We start from the raw sequence: 17,122 nt of genomic DNA, 5'->3' as shown, positions 1-17,122 counted from the left end.
GACTGAATTGCAATTGTTCCTAGAGGGAGGACAGATTGGAAGGACTGCAACACTAAGAGCACTGCCCTCAGTTCTAGAATGCTGCTATACAGATTGGTCTCTATGGGGGACCAAGTGCCTTGGACTGTTCTTCTCAGATAATGCCCCCCACCCCATCTGGGAGGCATCCGTGGTCACTATGGTCGTGGGTTGAGGTGGGACAAAGGGGCTGCCTAAAAGAACTTCCTCAGATTCCTTCCACCAGGATAGGTCCTTCTTGCAAAGATTGGTGATTAAAATTGGGAATGTCACAGGATGGGTTAGGATGGATCATTGCAATGATAGAAGCCATTGCAGTAGCCACATTTGAAATCTTGCTAGGGGAACTAAGGTGATGGTTGCTGCCATGGAACCCAAAGCTTGAAGGACTAGAAGTGCAAGAGCCTTGTCACTGGAAAGAATAACCTGTACTTATGATTTTATTTTCTGCAGCCTGTGAAGAGGAAGGGAATCTATACAAAAGGCATTGTTCAGACAAGAATCTATGAACTCTAGATCTTGAGTGGGAGTCAGGTGCGAATTTGAGTGATTCATGGTAATGCCCAAACAGACGAACAGGTATAGGATGAAATCTGTTGCCCGAAGAAGTAGATGCCTGGTGGAGTAGTGATGAGACAGTCGTCTAGATAAGGAAACACCCAAAATCCGTGCAATCTCAAGTGACCTGCTACTGCCTCCAAAAATGTGGGAACACCCTGGGGGCTGTGGTGAAGCCAAAGGGCAGCACAATGAACTGGAAATGACTGGCTCCTATCCGAAAACGGAGGAACCTTCTGGAGCGTCTTTCCATTTTTGTGTGTACTACATGTCCTGAAGGTCTTTTAGAGCACATCCAATCATTTTCCTCTAGAAAGGGAAGTATAGACTGAAATGTGACCATCAGGAATTTTGCTTGCTAAACAAGCTTGTTCAGAATGCTAACATCTAATATTGGTCTCATGTCCCTTTTCTTTTTTGGGACTAAAAAGAACCTTGACTAAAATCCGGATCCTATCTGGTCTAGTGGGACTTCTTGGATGATGCTTTTTTTCTAGCAGCTTTTAAATCTCTAGGGCTGCTTGGTCCCCCTGATTGGGTGGAACATTGGGGAGTTTTCATTTTGATTTCGAAAAGGGATGGAAGGGAATATGACAACGTCTGACAATAATCCTTTGCACCCAAGCAACTGTAGTTATTTGTCGCCAGGCTCTTGAGTGCAGTAAAAATCTACCCCTAACTGCTTCCAGAGGTAAGCAATCAAGTCGCTTTTCAGGAGAACTGATATGACTGTCCAGAGAAAGAATCACTGGAACCCTGATTTTGTGGGCCACCACTGCTGCACGGGCGTCATCTTCCATTGGAGTTCCCCCCTCTGCCCTGAGGGGAGCCACCACCATGTATGTCCTGAAAAGGCCCCTGGGATTTTTTGAACCACATTTTGCCACTCCTCTGATTGCTAGACTAGGACCGCTGGGGAGCAGAAAAACATATGTCCACTGCATATAGGGTCTTTCCATCTTTCTCACACCTGGCTAGAGTTTTCTTGACTGACTTTGGGGACAAATAAAGAAGCTCTGTCAAAAGGAGCATTGGTGAAGGAAAACAAAGGGCTCCACAAACTCACACAAGCATATCCAGGCATGATGCCTAATAGCAACGCCTGAACCCTCTGCTCTGCTCTTCCCTTTGGTTGCATGAGCAATGAGCCTCATGGACAAGTTGGAAATAGACTCCAATGTGGCTAGCTGGGAGGCCACTTTATCCCGGACCTCTTAAGACACAGCTCCTGCAAAGGTATCTGACAACTCCTTGATCAGATCCCTCTGGAGCCTAGTGAAATGTGCTATAATGTTCAAAGACCTTAACACGAAGGTCGATGAAGCATAGACCCGCTTTCCAAATCTGTCCATCACCCTGGACTCTTGATTACGGGGATGAACAGTGGAACTCTTTGGCTAGTTCCTTCTTGTTGGCCACCGGCACCACCATAGCATCTGCTGCTAACCCTTTTGCCCAATGCTGGTGGTCCTCTGGAGCAGATATTATTTTGTCAGGTCTCTGGGGAATTGGCTCTACAGAATCAGGAGCTTTCCAAGCCCACTGCACAATCAATTTAATAAGATCGTCAGCAGGAAGGGTTACCCACGAAGGAAATGGGTGAGAACCAAAAGCCTGCAAGTACACTGACTCCTCAGAGGTAGGGATCTTTGGGCTTCCAGTTACCCCTTTGTTTTACAACCTCTAGAATGTTACCAAAGGAGACATCTTCTGGGGGTGACCGGGGGGGGGGGGGCCCTGGGGGGAACCCTCCTGATCATCGAAGTCTGTGTCTTCTGTGACTGATTCCTCATGGGAATTAAAGTATTTCCTCTTACACATCTTCTTCCAGGGTAGCTCTTTAGTGGGAATTTCTAAGGAGGACTCAGAAGAAGAAGGGCCCTGTGCAGGGGTATCTTGCAGGTTTGGCAGCCGGTGTCCAGACGTGGAGATTGGTGGAAGCTCTGGGCTAGAAGGAGTCTTGGGATACAACTCCGATAAAGAAGGGGTCAGCTGACACCCTCTCCAAAACCTGTAAGGCAGGCCCCTCCGAAGAGGGATGGGAGCCCAGAATCAAGGAAGACAACCTCAAAATCGAGGTCACACCCCGCCCGAGAGACTCACCTCCAGGGTAAGAGCAGAGGAAGAGCCCACATCTGCTGAGGTTCCAAGAGTTACGGATGACTCCAAATGAAAAACTGGAGCCAATCTGAAACTCTCAGACCAGACAACAAAACTACGGCTCCGGGTGTCCATTGGTTCCAAAGGAACCAAGAAAGTCAAGGCAGATGCTGGAACCGAAGGAGAAAAGGTTGTCAGCACCAGAGCAGCTGGAACTGGCAAGACTGGAGTCGGGGGCTCTAAGCCCTCACAGGAGGTCAAAGGAGGAAGACTTGGTGGAGTCTTGGGAGAAACTGCCCCAACTCCAGAAGGCAGTGGAGTCATGGAAAGTGCTAGACAGATCCCTAGCCACTAGGAGCTGCTCCACCAACCTCATGACATCAACTTTGGTAAGGCTCCTGGAGGATCTAACTGGTAAACCTGAAGGAGATTCTGGTCTTTCAAGAAAATGGACAGGGAGTTGTCCCACAAAGGGATCAACAGAGGGAGAATATCTTGTCCTGGGTGTATAATTTATGCTGGATTTTGGCACCAACAGATGTTCCACAGTCTGTGAAAGCATAGATGGATATGCCAGTACCAAATGGGATCCCAAAGAGGTCGGCACCGAAGATGGCACTGACATTTATGGCACTGTAGAAGACTGTGCCAAGGATGTTGTTGGTTCTGAAAGTTTGTAAACCTTAGCCTTCGGCTCTATGGAAACAGTAGGTGTGAAAGGCTTATGCTTTTTAGCCACTGGAACTTAAGGAGACATCGGTACCAAGTGGCCTTTTTTTGGTTCTGGAGTCAGATTTTGGGGGGGGGGGGTTGAATCTGTCTTGGATAAGACCTCTTTAAATGAGGACATAATCAGTCCTTTTAGGAACAATTTATTATTATGTTCAGTCAAAGCCCGGGTACTGAAAGCCTAGCAAATAGAGCAGTCTTGGAAAAGATGAGCCAGACCTAAACAATTGTCACAGGAAGAATACCCATCAGAATTGGGCCTCTTCAGACCGCAGTCCTGGCAGTGTTTAAAACTGGTAGTGCCTTTTGGTTTCTTGGCCATGTTGACAGGTAACCCAACACACACACACACACACACACACACACACACACACACACACACACACACACACACACACAAAGACACAAAGAAAACTACCACCAATGGTAGGCTTAGTCACCTAAGGAGGTAGGAAGAAAGGGGAAAGATACTACCAGTAATGCTACTGGAAGTTACCGACTGGTAAGAAACACACTCACATGACATAAAAGTGGGTAGAAAGGAATATATATATATATATATATATATATATATATATATATATATATATATATATAAAGAGAGAGAGAATGGAAGAAAGTTACATTAAAGCTGAAACATGCAATGAAATTTCACTGAGCTGCATGAGAAATTGGCTGGCAGATCTTGCGACTAGAGAGGCAAATGGGATCTGAGGTAATATAGACAGGGGTATTGTGGGTAAAGTCTTAGCTCGAGAGTTTTTGGCTGGCATGAGCTATGTAATGGCAGAGCTGGTTCCAAGGGTCAGAACCGTAACTCAAAAGTAAAGGATAAATGAAGACTGACAACATCAGATTTTATTTTTTTTCTTTTATTTTGGGATCAAGGTTGAATCCAGCGAAAAGGAGGATTTTATATGTAACTAAAAAAAAGAGGCTTAAGGTTAATAAATCCTATAGTTTATACTGCATACTGCATCTTTAAATTTATACAGAGTAATGCAATGTTTAAAGGACAGCAATGTCTCTCTTCTAACACACATATTAAGTTTGAAGTATAAAATGGAAAATTCATAAAGAAGTAGAGCTTGTTGTAATAAAGAAAAATAATTATCAAGATAAGATCATACTTTGGAAGATAAATGTCAAAGAAATTGAAAATGGGAGGAAAGTATTGTATAATAATATTATGGAAAAGTATTTCCAGATATTTCCATAGGGCGGCCATGGTGGTGCAGCGGTTAGCGTTGTCGCCTCACAGCAAGAGGTTCTCTAGTTCGATCCTCGGCTGGGGTGCTCTCTGTGCGGAGTTTGCATGTCCTCCCTGTGGTCGCATGGGTTTCCTCTGGGTGCTCCGGTTTCCTTCCACATCCCAAAGACATGATGTAGGTAGATTGGACACTCTAAATTGGTGTGAGTGCGTGTGTGTGTGTGTGTGTGTGTGTGTGTGTGTGTGTGTGTGTGTGTGTGCCTTCTGTGGAAGGTTGGGTGATGGGCTGGCAACTTGACACCGTAAAACTCCACTGCCAATCATGAGCAGACAGGTGATCCATTGTGGCGACCTCTAACTGAGAAAAGCCGAAAGAAGAAGACATTTGCAGATATTTCCATGGAAAGAGTTACATAAAAAAGTGCCAAAAATGCAAGAATAGGAAAGTATAAAGACATAATAGAGTGCCAAGATTTTTTATGGAGGTTGATAATACAAAAAAATGCCAGCGAAGGCAAATATGCCATATAAAAGCAAAAAACAAAAGATAGATTTTGTTTATACTGTGGTGAATTTGAAACCAATGAAAAAGAAGTTATGTGTTACCACAATGTTCCATCTGTGTTGTAGATCTTTATTCATTCATTACTGTTAGGACTTCGGTTCCGTCCTCGGAATCGACACGGTCGTTACTACGCTCGTGCCAGCCAAAAACTCTCAGCTAAGACCTACCCATAATGCCCCTCTCATAGAATCTCCAGATCGAGTTTGCCCACCCTTATAGTATTGAAGTAATAAAAGAGACAGTAGGAGGTTCTGTCTGAGCAAATACCTTAACTAAGGAAATCCTAAAGTCCACCAAGTGTCCAGGCAGGGGGAAGGAGGGCAGGAAGTAATGAATTAATAAAGATCTACAACACAGATGGAACGTTATGGTAAGACATAACTTCTTTATCTGATGTTGTAAATCTTTATTCATTCCTTACTGTTAGGACCGAGTCCCCAGCTACTTGAGTCCTGGGTGGCCCTAAGGAAGGATATTCCTGAGCACCACAGAACCAAAAGATCCTCATCCCCTAGAGGCCAAATCTAATTTGTAATGAGTGATAAAGGTATGAGGTCTTGCCCAAGTGGCTGCTGCGCAGATATCATCCATAGAGGCTCTGGAATGAAAAGCCACAGAAGTAGTCATCGATCTAGTCGAATGAGCATTTATTCTGGAAGGTAAAGACAGTTTATTCTGATAGCAGATAAAGGTAATGACGTTTCTAAGCCAGGAAGATAGAGTCACTTTGGAGAAAGGCCTACCCAATCTGGGTCCTGCAAAGGCCACAAACAATTCATCCATTTTTCTGAAAGATTTAGTTCTGTCCAAGTAAAAGCGAAGTTGCTTATGAACATCAAGGGTATGCAAAAGATATTCCCCTCGATTTGAATGATGAGGGAAGGAAAGCAGCAGGTCAATAGATTGGTTAATTGAAAAAACAGAAATGATCTTGGGCAAGAAGGATGGGTCAGTACGTAGATACTCTTTCCCTATGAAAAATCAAGTAAGGCCTCTTGACACTCAAGGCCTGCAACTCAGATACTTTTCTCGCGAGGTAAGGGCTACTAGAAGTAGAGTCTTCCAAGACAAAAGTTTCATATCACATGAATTAGGAGGTTCGAAAGGAGGGCTTGTTAACAACTGAAGCACCAAAGTCAAGTCCCAAGGCTCTATGGGGGGCTTGACAGGAGGTTTAACATGTAATACTCCTTTCAAGAAGGTTTTGCACAGAAGGTGTGACATCACAGAAAAATCATCAAATCCATTATGAAAATTTGCGATAGCTGCTAAATGTACAGTAATTGTCGAAGCTGAAGCTCCTGCATGTAAAAGGGTAGTCAGGTACTGTAGGATCTTCTGAATAGGCATAGAGAAAGGGTCTATGTCATGATCTTTGGCCCATGTAGAGAACCTAGCCCACTTACTAGAATACATTTTCCTGGTGGAAGGTTTGTGTGAAGCCAGAAAAATCTCATGGACAGGAGACGAAATATCAGAAAGCCTGGCAATCATCAAAAGTGGAGAATCCAAGCTGTGAGCTTAAGGCTGTGGAGATTGGGGTGAATCAGTCCCTGAGGGTGAGATAGCAGACCTTGGGACTGATCCAGGATCCACGGGCTGTGAATAAGATGAGGCCATAGAAAAGGGAACCAGACTTGATGGGGCCAATAATAGGCAATGAGGATCACTTTGCTTCTCAACATTTGAGCTTTCTGGAGGAATTTCAGGATGAGGGGTAATGGGGGAAAGGCATACAGCAGACCTGGGGGCCAATCATGCGTCAGAGCATCCCTCGGTGACTACCCCTGAGGGGGGATCAGGGCAAAGTAGCTTCTGCATTTGTTGTTTACATGGAAAGCAAACAGGTCACAGCAAGGCCTGCCCCAACGGCGGAAGATCTGATCCACTATTACAGGACTGAGGGACCACTCATGAGGCATCAGGATGTTCCTGCTCAGATTGTCCGCAATAAGGTTGGAACTCCCAGGAATGTGCATTGCTATAAGAAAGCAATTGGAAGCTATCCCCTAGTGCCAAATTCTCCTGGCTTCCTGACACAGGGGGTAAGACCTGGTTCTGCCTTGTTTGTTGATATAACAGACAACTGACATGTCCGATTGAATTGCAATGGTCCCAGAAGGGAGGGATGTATGGAACGCTTGCAACACTAATAGAACTGCCCTCAATTCCAGGACATTTATGTGCAAATTGGCCTCCATGGGGGACCAGGTGTCTTGGACTGTCTTTCCCTGGAAATGCCCCCCCACCCTGGCAGGGAAGCATCCGTGGTCACTGTGGCCCTGGACTGGAGAAGGCAGAATGGTTGACACCAAAGATTTGATTCTGGCTTCATCCACCAAAGCATTTCTTTCTTGCAAAAATTTGTAAGGCGTATCAAGTGGTCGAGAGGATGGCTTAAACTCAACCATTGTGATGAAGGGGGCCACTGTACTAGTCTCATGTACAACCTCGTCTGTGGAACTAAGGTAATGGTTACTGCCATAGATCCTAATAGCTGTACTACAAGGCGTGCTGGTACAAAATTCTGTTGGAGGAGGACTTGAATCTAGCTTCTTATTTTTGAGAGCCTGTGAGGAGGAAGGGAAGCTTGACAGGATGTTGTGTTGAAGATCACTCCAATAAATTCCAGTGTTTTTGTTGGCGACATTTGAGATTTTTCCATGTTGATTGTAATCCCTAAGCGAAGAGCAAAGCCTTGAGTGTAAGAGAGGCTGTGAATGAGAAGATTCCTGGTTGTGACGGTAAGGAGGCAATTGTCTAGATACTGAAACACCTGGAATCCTTGTAGTCAAAGATGAGCTACTACAACTGCCATACATTTGGTGAACACTCTGGGGGCTGTCGAGAGACCGAATGGCAGTACCCTGAACTGGTAGCGACTGGCTCCCAGCCGAAAGCAGAGAAATCTCCAGGAGTGTTTGTCTATCTTTATGTGGTAATACACGTCCTGGAGATCTATAGACCACATACAATTGTCCTTCCCTAGAAAGGGGAGAATGGACTGTACCATGACCATCCAGAATTTTTGAGGTTTTATGAATTTGTTTAGTAAGCTGAGATCCAGGACTGGTCTCCAGTCCACTGTCTTTTTTGGCACTAAAAAGAACCTCGAGTAAAAACTGAATCCTCTTTGGTCTGGTGAGACTGGCTGGATGACTCTTTTTCTTAGCAGCTTTTCGATTTCTAAGGCTGCTACCTCCCTCTGACTGGGTGGAACATCGGGGATTCATTTGACAGGTCTGGGAGTAAAATCGAATGGGATATGGTAGCCTCTGGATCTTACATCGTGCATCCCTAGTGATGAGTTGCCAGGCTTGTAGGTGCAGGGAAAATCGACCTCCTCCTGCTTACAGAGCAAAGCAATCGGGCCGCTGCTCAGGATCGCTGGTAGGGTCAGCCAGAAAAGGAATCTCTAGCTCCCTGGTTGCATGGCCCCCCTCTGCCCCGAAAGGGGCATCTTCTGGATGAGTTGCCCCCTCTGCCCCAGAGGGATTGCTCACCACGAGTGTCATGAAAAGATCCTTGGGACTTCTTGAACCACAATTTTCCTCCCCTCTGGTTTCTGGAATAGAATCTCTGGAGGGTGGAAAAATGTATGTCCACAACAGACAAGGTCTTTCCGTCTTTCTCACTTCGTGATAATGTCTCTTACTTTGGGACCAAAAAGGGAAGATTCATCAACAGGTGCGTTGACAAAGGAAGATTTAAAGGGGTCTGTGAAATCACACAAACGCATCCAAGCATGCCATCTCATGACGATGCCTGATGCGGCTGCTCGAGCTGCCCCCTCAGTGGTGTGAGAGATCAAGTGCATCGAGGAGTTCGAGATAGATTCTGGGGTAGCCAGCTGCGAGGCGACAGTGTCATGCACCTTGTCAGGCAGTACCCCTGCCAAAGAGCCAGACATTTCTGAAATTAGGTCTCTTTGGAGGCAAGTAAAGTGTGCCAGGTAGTTCAGCGATCGAATGGCAAAGGTCGCTGAAGCATAGGTCCGCTTCCCCAGACTATCCATAGCTCGAGACTCCCTGTTCGGGGGATGAATAGTGGAACTATCTTCTGCCAGTTCCCTCTTGGTGGCTGCCACCATGACCATGAAATCAACTACTAACTGCTTGGACCAATTGGGCTGGTCTCCGGGGGTGGATAAAATTTTGTTTGGCCCCGGGGGATAGGAAATACATTGTCCAGGGCCTTCCAGGCATGATGCACGATCAGTTTTACAAACTCATCTGCAAAACTGATCGTGCATCGTGCCTTCCAGGCACGATGCACGATCAGTTTTACAAACTCATCTGCAATTGGGGTCACCCAGGAAGTAGATGGCCAAGCACGGAAGGCCTGCAAGAATACTGATTCCTCCGAAGAAGGGTTAGAGGACTTCCAGTCTCCCCTCTGCTTGAGGATCTCGAGAAAGTCTCCATATGAGACGTATTCCAGGGGAGACCGTGGGAACCCTTCTCCCTCATCGCAATTGGTGTCATCAGTGATAGATTCTTTGGAAGAATCAAGGTGCTTCCTCTTGCACTGTTTCTTCCGGGGTGGCTCCCTAGTGGGATCTTCTGAGGAGGAATACGGAAAAAAGGTTCCCTTCAAGGGAAGGTCTTGCGGCTCCCATACTCGGGATCCCAGAGTAGGGGGTTGGGACAGCTGCATGCTAGAGGGGGGTTCTGGTGTTGATGCCATTGGTGGTGACTGCGAGCCTGTAGAGGCAAGGACCCTCTCCATCACCAGGAAAGCAGGCCCGCCCGAGGAGGGATAGGAGCCTGGAACCGAGAAGGGCAACCTCAGAACCAGGGTCACACCCCACCCTGAGGAGCCCGCCTCCAGGTGAGGAGCTCCGAGAGGACTGGTAGCTGCCGGTGGAGCCGTAGCCATAGACAGTGCCAGCGAAAAAATAGGCGCCGAATCAGGAACCACGGTGTTGACAGCCCAATCGCTGCTCTGAGCATGCACCTGTTCCAACGGAGCTGTTGCATCAAGAGTAATCTGTGTTGACAGGGGAACCTCCGCAGTCTGAGCCGAGACAGTATGCACCGGGGTGGTCAATGCTACTAAAGTCTCTGTAGCCTGGGAAGAGGCTGGAGGAGGATATACTGGTGAGTATGCGGTGAAAGCTTCCGTTCCAAGGGGGAGCGGAAGACATAGCAGGGGTGGGCAATCCTCTAGCTGCCAGAAGCTGGTCCATAACCCTCACTACAGCTTGTTCTGAAGGGCTCCTGATGGATCTGTAGGAGGCTGCTGAAGGAGAGTCAGGTCTTTCAAAAAAGAAGCTACACTGGTACCCTGAAAAAGGGTCATAAGTTGGGGAATATCTGGTTCTGGGAAGGTGTTCAACCTTCGGAACCGACGGAGTCATTGTCTGTGGCGCCGTATAAGCTATCAGCACCATGGCTGGGGATAGTGCCGATGTGGGTACGGTAGTCAAACCTGGTGTCAAGACCAAGGACAGCACCATGGAGGATGGTGCCGAAGCTGGTACAGTAATAGGAGTCAAAATTAGAGGCGCCACCAAGGGGGAAGACAAAGCCTGGTGCCGAAGTTGTCTGCTCTGAAGGTGCTGGAGAAGCTTGGTGTCAACTTGGCTCCGAGGGGGATGGAGATGTAGGAACCGAGTAACTCTGTTTCTCTTTATGTTTTTTAGTCTTAGGAGGTGGTGAGACCTCCGTCCCAGAGAGAGCCTCCAAGAAGGGAGTTTTCATCATACTCTTCAAAAATCAACTTGTTTTTACACTCAGCCAAAGTCCAATTGCTGAAGCTGGAACAGATATCACACGAAGCATTAATGTGGTCAACGCCCAAACAATAAATGCACCAAGCATGACCGTCTGAGTTGGGCATCTTACGCCCGCATGTATTACACTGTTTAAAACCCAATTTAGCCTTTTCAGACATAATGACAAAAACACCATACTATTTCCTTTGACAAGATAAACAGTCAAAAAAACAACAGCAGCAAAGTTAAAAAGAAATTATATATATATATATATATATATATACATATATATATATATATATATATATATATATATATATATATATATATATATATATATATATATATATATATATATATATATATATATATATATATATATATATATATATATATATCCAGATAGAAAGAAAGTGTGGAGTACCAACAATGGTACTTAGAAATACTACAAGTGGTAGGAAAGAGGGCCTACCTAAGGTAGGGGAGGGGGCAGTACCAACGATGGTAGAAAAAGAACTACCAAAGGTAGAGGGTAGGGAATAGAACAAGTAAAGGAGTCTATAGACAAAAGATGAAAATTAGCAAAAACTGACTAAAAAGTAAGGTATCGATAGGAATTAACACAAAAAACCCTACACTTAGCTTGAGAGAGAAGGCTTGGCACGTCTGACGAGGAACGCGGCAAATGAGATCTAGAGAGACTACGAGAGGGGCATTATGAGTAGGTCTTAGCTGAGAGTTTTTGGCTGGCGTGAGCCTGGTAATGGCCTTGTCGGTTCCGAAGACGGAACCAAAGTCCGAACAGTAAGAAATGAATAAAGATTTACATCAGATCATAATTTTTTTAGGATGTAGAAGGGTTAAAATGCTGTGGAAAAAAAATTACATTTGAATTATGTGCAGGGATTTGCAGAAGTAAATAACTTAAATATGAGCATGACTGAATTTGGATATTACAACAATTAAGGTAGAAATTACGATAAAAATTGATAAAAATATTCTGTATTATACGACTGATTTGTAATCAAAAAGTGAAGGAAGTTATATTCAATGAAAAATGGGATTTGGCTATGATGTTAAAAAATAAGGTTTTGGTTGCGGAAGTTGGAGTGGGAGTTCAGAAAGCAAAAAATGATTACTGTATTTCTGGTGAAGAGAATGTAAAAGAAAGATATGTTGTAAATATTGTTTATGTAGCATTCTTCTTCTTTCGGCTTTTTCCCGGTTAGGGGTCGCCACAGCAGATCATCTGTCCGCTCATGATTGGCAGTGGAGTTTTTATGGTGTTGGGTTGCCAGCCTGGCGCCAAACCTTCCACAGAAGGCACACACATGCACACACTCACACCTAGGGCCAATTTAGAGTGTCCAATCCACCTACTGCATGTCTTTGTGATGTGGGAGAAAACCGGAGCACCCGGAGGAAATCCACGCGACCACAGGGAGGACATGCAGACTCCGCACAGAAGGCACCCCAGCCGAGAATCGAACCGGAGAACCTCCTGCTGTGAGGCGGCAACGCTTACCGCTGCACCACCGTGGCCGCCCATTGTTTATAGTACATATAATGTAAAAATGTATATATAAAATGGAAATAAATATGATTATTTTAATAAAGGACACTTACTCTTTTCAATAGGTGCCATAGGATCTTTTACATCTGCTTGAGCTACCACTGACTCAAGCAGATGGGGCTCAAGTTTAATATCTCATCCAAAGGATAACACATTCAAGAGTGCAGCACCCCCTCCCCTTTTTTTGCTGCACTACAGTGTCAGTAAATGTTATATCTGGTGTGGGAATAGAACCCACAGCCTTCTGCACCAAAGGCAAGTGTGCTACCTGATAAATCTGCCCAGGCCATATCACAACACATTTCTAGCATTATGGAAAAACACTCACTGCCCTGGAGCAGTATTTCAACATATGGGGCTGATAATGCCAGCGTCAACTATCAAAAGAAATCTGGTTATTATACCAGATTAAAAGAAAAGTGCCCATCACTTCAGAAGGCTAAATGTAGTGCCCACATCATTCATAATGCAACCAAAAAAAGCTGCAGCACAACTACCTTATGACGTTGAAGTGTTTGTGATGAAACTTTTCAGTCATTTCTCAGGTTCTGCCAAAAGAACCACAGACCTGAAGGACTTCTTTGAGTTCTGTTGCATGCAATCTGAGAATCTCCTAAAGCATGTGCCAACAAGATGGGCTGTAACTGCTGTTAGCCATTGATAGAGTAGTGAAAAATCTCCCACTGCTCCATTCGTATTTCTTCTCACACCAAGAAGAGGACAACCCCTGGCAGATATGGCTCTACTTTCAGATAATGAGCATGGCGATGATACATTGCCTATACTGCCCCAGTACTGTCTGAAATTTCTCAGTGTTGTACTCATTGATTTCAATGAACATGGGTACATTACAAAAGGCAGCATTTACTGCCATAGAGACATTTCCAGGGATGGTCTCTCTCAAGACAAAACTGCAGGCAAGAGCAGGGGATACTTTCTTTGGTGGAAAACTTAGGGCACTTATGAACTCAAAGGACAGTACTTCTTTTAAGAAGCTGAAAAAACAAACTTCATTCTGTTCTTGGAGACAGCAGTCGCATACTTAGAACAGTGGTTTGATTTTAGTGAAAGCAGTGACCTGTTTACACTGTCTTAAGTTATCTTTAACTGAGACCTTTGTATTCAGTGACTTAGTATGACCACTGCCCTGGGTCTGCAGGACACAGATGAAGACAAGCTTTTCCAGGACTATTTAACAATGAAGCCCTTTCTCCAAGAATTGTGTACTACAGAATTATCTCCAGAAAAGTGGCTGAAGTTTTTCAGAGAAGAGCCCTATCCAGTAATTGCTAGAGTTTTATCTGTTCCAACATCCAATGCATCTGCAGAAAGAGTTTTTTCTTTATTTAAAAATAAATTGACAGATGTGTAAAATCACTGTAGTGTGGACCTGTTAAAAGCTAAGCTAATGATGACTTTAAATTACCAGAAGAATTCATGCCATCAAAACAAATGCAAAGTGCAAATTTAAAACGAAATAACTGATTTAATCTAATTTTCTTGTAGTATGCAGTATACAGATTGTTTTTATTTTGAATAATTATGGTTACTGTAATATGTAGAATTTACAGTTTTTTTTTCTTTAATTTACAATAAACATAATATTGTTTAATTATACGTTTGAACAAGTTCAGTGCACTTGTGCACAGTAGATAGATTTTTTAGTTTCCTTGTTCAGAATAGGTTATTGTAATATGTTGAATTTACATTTTTTTTGCGGTTTTTTAAACAAACATACTTGTCTGTTTAATATGTGTGGTGTGTTTTTTCACTAAAGTTAACTTGCTTACTGTTATAGCTAAGTGATGTTAGTGTTTTTGCAGTAATGTTTCACTTTTACTGTTGAAGCTGAATAATGTAAATGGGTTTTAAGAGATTTTACTATGCTGTAATAACTTCACAGTTATACTCATAACTACATTTCTTTCACAACTCCTGTAGTGATGTCATGGGTAGCGAGTGTGGCCAGTGTCACACTGGCTACACTCCTATGTCCCACTTGAAAGGTGACAACTCTAATCTGAACAAATAAACAGATGGTGAATCACTCTCAAATGCAAATTACAAAATGAAAGGAAAATAAATGACAGCCAAAGAAAAATGGAATTCCAACCTGTGTGCAAACTGTAGACAGCCTAGTAATAACTCTTGAGAGTAAATGGTCCCCAGTGGATTATTAGGATTCAGCAGAACCAAAGCTCTGACTCTGATGTTCTAAAAGAAAATGAATAATTATTATAAAAATGTTAAACACATCACTACAAGAGACACAAAGATAATCAGATTTTTAAATGATAAGCAAAGATACTAATAAAAAAATAATCATCCCATTTAATGATTATCTGTCTTGGCTGTGATCAACACTAGTCCCAAATCCCAAATAAAGAAGAGTGACTACCTATAAAAGTGGTAGTCATATGACAACTTGGCCTAATATAAAATCTTTGAGTCTGGTGTCTAGAAAGGAAAGCACCACGTGGGAACGTCAGTTTAAAACTGATGTGCAAGACCATAAAACCTGAAAGCAGGATTACAAACACCTCGGACAATGTGTTTCTGTATACAAACTGCAGTATACAAAGTGAATGAATTCATCTAGAGGAGATCAATGGCACCAACCAGGAAGCAGTAGTAGAAACCAGTATAAAAAGTGTAGTAGCAATGAATGGACATACTATGTGTATAAATCACAAAAATTACAGTTGCGTAAATAAACTTACTATAACAGAAGATGTTCAAACAGATCACTGTTGTAGCAGCATAAAGCTATGGGACTTGCTGACTTATACTATCAATGATCAGATGTCCAGAAAGTATCCAAATATTTTGGGTGCCTTCCACATTCACTATACATCTCAGAGAGTTATAGACTGCATGGTGGCATAAACCCAGATGTACAGGTGCCAGAATTCAGAGTCTTCTTGCCTATCCATGAAAATAATGTTAATATGCAAGCAACCTGACCAGGTTGCCAATCTGGAAGTTTATGTGCTACCTTAAAAATAGGACAGGGGGAAAGTAAACCCCACCCCGGCCAAAACTTATTCCCACAAAGAAAGGAAAAAAAAAACAGAAATAGGAAAAGAGGGATGAAGGGAGGATTCCAGTACTGCAACAGCGATCTACTCAAACATATTCTGTTAAGGTAAATTTAGTTATTCAACTGTGCTATTTTTATCATTAGATCACTTTTGCAGCAGCACATACTTATAGGGGATAATTCCTAAAGCCCAAACAGCCAGTGAGGAGGACAGAGGATCATAGTCCTGAAGAATTGATCTAGCAAATCCTGTTCTGACCCTAGAAATTTCAATCTTATAATGTCTGATGAAGGTGTATACAAATGACCAAGTAGCTGCCACTAGAACAGATCTAGGGTCCACCACCTTTCAAATGATATAAAAGGAGTCATACTTTTGGTACAAGGACCTATAGCCTTTAAAGGTAGGGCTTTACCATGGTGAGAGTAACAAAAAACAAAAAGAATGGGATAGCTATTTGGAAATTGCATGTTTTGACACTGGATGATTTTTTTCTTTCCATCGAAAAAGGAAACAAAAAAAATGAAGAGCTGGTCCACTCTGTAAGTTCTGTGTATAAGTTGTCTGTGGGCATCCATGGTAGACTGTACAACTCTCCCCATGCACCACCCATTTGTAGGTTCAAGAAAGAACTCGGGCAGATGAATGCACTGATTTAAAGTAAATTCTGATACTACCTTAGATGTAAAGGAAAGATTAGTTCTTAAGGTTACCCTGTCCTTATGAAATATGATGAAGGGTTGGGGTCACCATCAAAGTTTCCATTTGAGTCTGATACTGAATCAGCATATACTTTCTTAAGTGCTTCAGCCAATTCACTAATTGGAAAAAAGAAGTTATGTACTTACCATAACATTCCATGTGTGTTGTCCATCTCGCCCTTTATTCTCACTGATGAGGTCTAGTCAGATCCATGGGATCCATCTTGGCCATATGTGTACCCATAATGCAACCCCCTAGCTTCCTCAGATCTTGTTTGCCCCGAGCAGTCTTATAGAGAAAATTTATACACATATATATATATATATATATACATATATATATATATATATATATACATATATATATATATATATATATATATATATATATATATATATATATATATATATATATATATATATATATATATATACACACATACATACACATGTATATGTATATATATATATATATATATAGATAAAAATATATATATATATAGATAAAAATATATATCACTCAAAAAAATTTAGAAAACAATGAGTTCTGAGACTATATGGCTCTGTAGTATCGATTTTGTGCTACTTGGTCTCCCAGGAGTATAGGCAGGTGGTTATGGAGGGAGGGTTGTGAGAATAAAGGACGAGATGGACAACACACATGTAACATTATGGTAAGTACATAACTTTTTTTATGTAATGTTGTCAATCTCACCTTTATTTTCACTGATGGGACCATGCCCCAAGCAACTTGGCTCATGGGAGAATATTCCTCAGAACTACAGAACTGAAAGACGCTCTTCTCCTGGAGGCCAAATCCACTTTGTAATGAGTAATAAAAGTATGAAATTTTGCCCAAGCTGCTGCAGCACAAATTTTATCCAATGGTAATCTAGCTTGAAATGCTTCAG

The 17,122-nt window shown here is 42.9% G+C and overlaps 1 protein-coding gene across 1 annotated transcript in view; it reads right to left on the bottom strand.

Annotated features, from left to right (window-relative positions):
• LOC122798602 (1-aminocyclopropane-1-carboxylate synthase-like protein 1) overlaps window positions 1-17,122 on the bottom strand; it is a 2,974,588-nt gene that overhangs the window by 1,463,340 nt on the left and 1,494,126 nt on the right. Inside the window, exon 8 of the mRNA XM_044067677.1 lies at window positions 14,583-14,683. Within this exon, the coding sequence (XP_043923612.1) occupies window positions 14,583-14,683 (101 nt within the window). The remainder of the gene's footprint in view (window positions 1-14,582; window positions 14,684-17,122) is intronic.

This window comes from Protopterus annectens, chromosome 3.part1 (assembly GCF_019279795.1).
Source record: "Protopterus annectens isolate FY-2018-M chromosome 3.part1, PAN1.0, whole genome shotgun sequence".
NCBI classification, from domain to species: Eukaryota; Metazoa; Chordata; order Ceratodontiformes; family Protopteridae; genus Protopterus; species Protopterus annectens.
This window is presented reverse-complemented; position numbering and strand designations above follow the sequence as displayed.